Source organism: Frankliniella occidentalis, unplaced genomic scaffold (genome assembly GCF_000697945.3).
Source record: "Frankliniella occidentalis isolate FOCC.00 unplaced genomic scaffold, Focc_3.1 Scaffold517, whole genome shotgun sequence".
Classification (NCBI taxonomy): domain Eukaryota; kingdom Metazoa; phylum Arthropoda; class Insecta; order Thysanoptera; family Thripidae; genus Frankliniella; species Frankliniella occidentalis.
This window is the reverse complement of record NW_026267634.1, coordinates 39,280-42,343: the sequence shown is the minus strand read 5'-3', so window position 1 is coordinate 42,343 and position 3,064 is coordinate 39,280. Positions and strand designations below refer to the sequence as shown.

General features: G+C 38.9%; 1 protein-coding gene across 1 annotated transcript; it reads left to right on the top strand.

The window, feature by feature from the left end:
• The first annotated feature begins 159 nt into the window (after positions 1–159).
• Positions 160–3,058, top strand: LOC127751494 (uncharacterized). Its single transcript, XM_052275132.1, has 4 exons — positions 160–299; positions 385–827; positions 923–1,257; positions 2,113–3,058. The coding sequence occupies exons 1-4, from the start codon at positions 224–226 to the stop codon at positions 2,402–2,404; spliced, it is 1,146 nt and encodes a 381-aa protein (XP_052131092.1). The 5' UTR covers positions 160–223; the 3' UTR covers positions 2,405–3,058.
• Positions 3,059–3,064: the final 6 nt, after the last annotated feature.

Sequence of the window (3,064 nt, the reverse complement as noted above, 5' to 3'; positions counted from 1 at the left end):
AACGTCCGCGTACCAGTTATAAAAGTGCTGGACAGAATTCTTCTGTTTCTGTTGTGTATGTTTATAGGTTATGTTTTCTTACTGAAAATGAAAAGATGTTGATGTGAACTAACATGAGCTGCCTCTTCTTTTATGGTGTAGGACTGCATCTAATGGACTGCGAGTCTCGGCAGCCCAACTCCGAGCATTGTGGTGTCACGACAATGAATGCGGGAGGAAGTACATGAAGGGGTGTCCGTTACGAACTTGTTCAGCATTAGATGGATTATCATGTGGAGAAGCTGAGGGTGAGGGACAAGGTAATAGTGTCATGACGTTGTACTATAGCATAAACATTTATTCTGTGCACGTGAAATATTTATAGTATGTTTTTTGCCCCCACAGGTCTCACATCACAAGAATTCGAATTGTTGAAAATTAGAATTGGGGAAATGTGGAGGATAGCGTCGACTTTGTTCGAGGTATTCATCCAGAAGGGTGCAGAGTTGGAGGGTTACCGAGTCCGGGTTAGGACTGATAAACCACTTAATGTTTCCATCAAACCACTGGAAGCTATAGAATTCGGTTGGATAGCCCAGATTCCAAAAGAGTTGGCTTTGGCACATGTCTTTAATAGGAGTGCACTTGAACCTAACGGATATTTTGGGGGACCGGTTAGCTATATGAACTGGTGCGAAACTAAAAAACAGAAGGTTGCAGTCATTACATGTGAGAGCCATTCCATGTGCAGGATATACTTGTCTGGTTCTCACGGTCCTGGCAAGGAGCTCAAGTGGGATTACGGTCGCACAGAGATGCCCATACTTCATGATTGGTTCTTGCCTGAGGTAATCTACGTGTTTTTAAATTAACTTCTTCATTATATGTCATCTTTTTTAAAAAATCTGTAATAAATTGGTTAATATTCCTTTTTCCATTGCAGTGTTGTCAGTTGTCCACTGTTGATCCTGTAGAGAAGAAGCGGCATGAAAAGTACAGCAGCAGTAGACGGATCCACTGGTTTACAGAGTCGTGTGTCCTATGTGGGGAGCTCTTTTCAATTGCTAATAAGGAATTTAGAGTCCAGAGGAAGCAGCACTTCATTGGAAAGCACGCAAACTTCCTGGGCAGTCTTTGGGATGGATGCGGCTCCTATGATTTAGAAAAAGTTTCTCGTGACACTTTGCTGTACATGGCTGAAAAACTGAATCATTTCTTGAATGAATTGAAAACCATGAATTGGGGCTGGCTTCCTGCATGCAAAGTCTTCAATGAAGAGTAAGTGAATCCTTCTTGCACCTGAAAATCCATTCATAGCACACTTTGTCCACTTCAGTCTGTACAAGCTCACCACGCTTTAAGTTGTTGCCTGTGCTTCACTTATTTATATTTTGGTGTAATGGAGTTTCATAATACTGTGATTTAAGCAGCCTTTTTAGGGAAGTTACTTTATTTGTGATTTGTTTATAGTCTTCAATGACTATTGATGAGGGGTTTTTAACTTTGGTTTTCTTGTACGCAATATTCTTCTCTCTCACCAAGTCTGTGAATTTGGAATCGACCCAGGGCTGCAGATGAATTTCCTTTTTTGTAGAGCTTTTTGCTATGGTGCATAGCTTTACCGCCTCAGTGATATATCCAACAAAGTCACAGAAACTTTTCTCTTCTGAGTTAGGAGTTATTTCAAAATTATGGTCTTGGAGATATTTTAGTAGTTTGTTATATAAGACTCTTTTAACTTTATCTGTATTATTTATCTGTTTATCTCCAAGTTTAGTTAGTTTTGCTTCAAATATTATAAAGCAATGATCACTTACGTCCCAATCCATGGTGTATGACGAGGCTTCTTCCAAGTCACCCTGCTTAATAATGACATGATCGATAAGAGTTGCAGTTTCAGTTCCATATCTTGTTGGGTACAGGGTGTTGCCAGAAGTCATGTCATATGATGCAATTAGTTCTTTTAGGGCAAGGGTATCCTTACTGTGATTGTGAAGATTAATATTAATATCACCCATGAGAATAACATTTTTACAATGTAGTAAAGAGTATCTGTGACATCAAAATTGTCCATGATGGATGACATTGCTACTTGTTATGCTCATCATTCTGACATGTTTTCATGTGTTTCAGGGAAATGGAGCTTTTTGAAAAGGACCCTGAAGGTTTAAAGCATGAACTGTGCAAGAGGAAGGAAATGTTCAAAAGGGCTGGAGTCCTGATCCTTCGTGGCTTAGATGTTCCCTCCACATTTGAGCATTTCAAACCAATTGAACCTCTGAGGTGGAGACTAATAGCATGGGAGAAGAATATGAAGCCGACACCTGGGCGTTATGCTGTTGCACCTGAGGTGAAGAGAGAAATTGAGGCACTGACACCATCATTTCTCTCTACCTTTTTTGAAAAGTACATGGAAATTTCTTAAATCCTTTCATATTCATATGGGATTTGAAAATGGAGGTAATGGTCTCGATATAAAATTGGAGTGCATGAAACAGGAACTGGTTCAGTCAACACACTTTCTTTGATTCGAAGTACAAAGTAACCTGAGTGGGATGAGCACACAGATCATATTTTAGTGATGAAGCAAGTGTCTCTTTATCGACACTCCATATATGCATCCCAAGCACCAAATTCTTCCTGAAGACATTTGTAAGAAAGCTGGGCATGCATTTTCCTCCCTTTTCTCAGTCGTTCAATGTAATTCAGTTTCTTTCATTTCATGAGTACATAAAAATACACAAAGAGGGGGGTCATATAGGTGACTTTAGAGTTAAATAACAATCCTGGTGTCTTGTGTAATTTTAGAGAATAATTTATTGTTATTATTTTATTGGTTCATTCACATTTGACCATACAGAGATGTCTCAGCCTTGTCAGATAGTTGCATTAAATTAAGTACATTAATAAACAGCTTTAAATTGGTTGAAAATATGAACATCAATCAAGTCCAAGATTTGCCAGAACTGCTTCTGATTTCATCTCTCTTCCATCTTCTCCCAATTCTTCTTCAACAATTCCTCCTTGGTAACATCATCCATCTTGAAATCCTTCATGAATGTTTCTACGGGAACTGTTACCTTTA

Excerpts from the sequence above, each read along its gene's own strand:
- LOC127751494 (XM_052275132.1), top strand. The coding sequence starts at position 224 with ATGAAGGGGTGTCCGTTACGAACTTGTTCAGCATTAGATGGATTATCA. Across the intron at positions 828-922 it reads ATGATTGGTTCTTGCCTGAG|TGTTGTCAGTTGTCCACTGT; the intron begins GTAATCTACGTG and ends TTTCCATTGCAG. Across the intron at positions 1,258-2,112 it reads TGCAAAGTCTTCAATGAAGA|GGAAATGGAGCTTTTTGAAA; the intron begins GTAAGTGAATCC and ends CATGTGTTTCAG.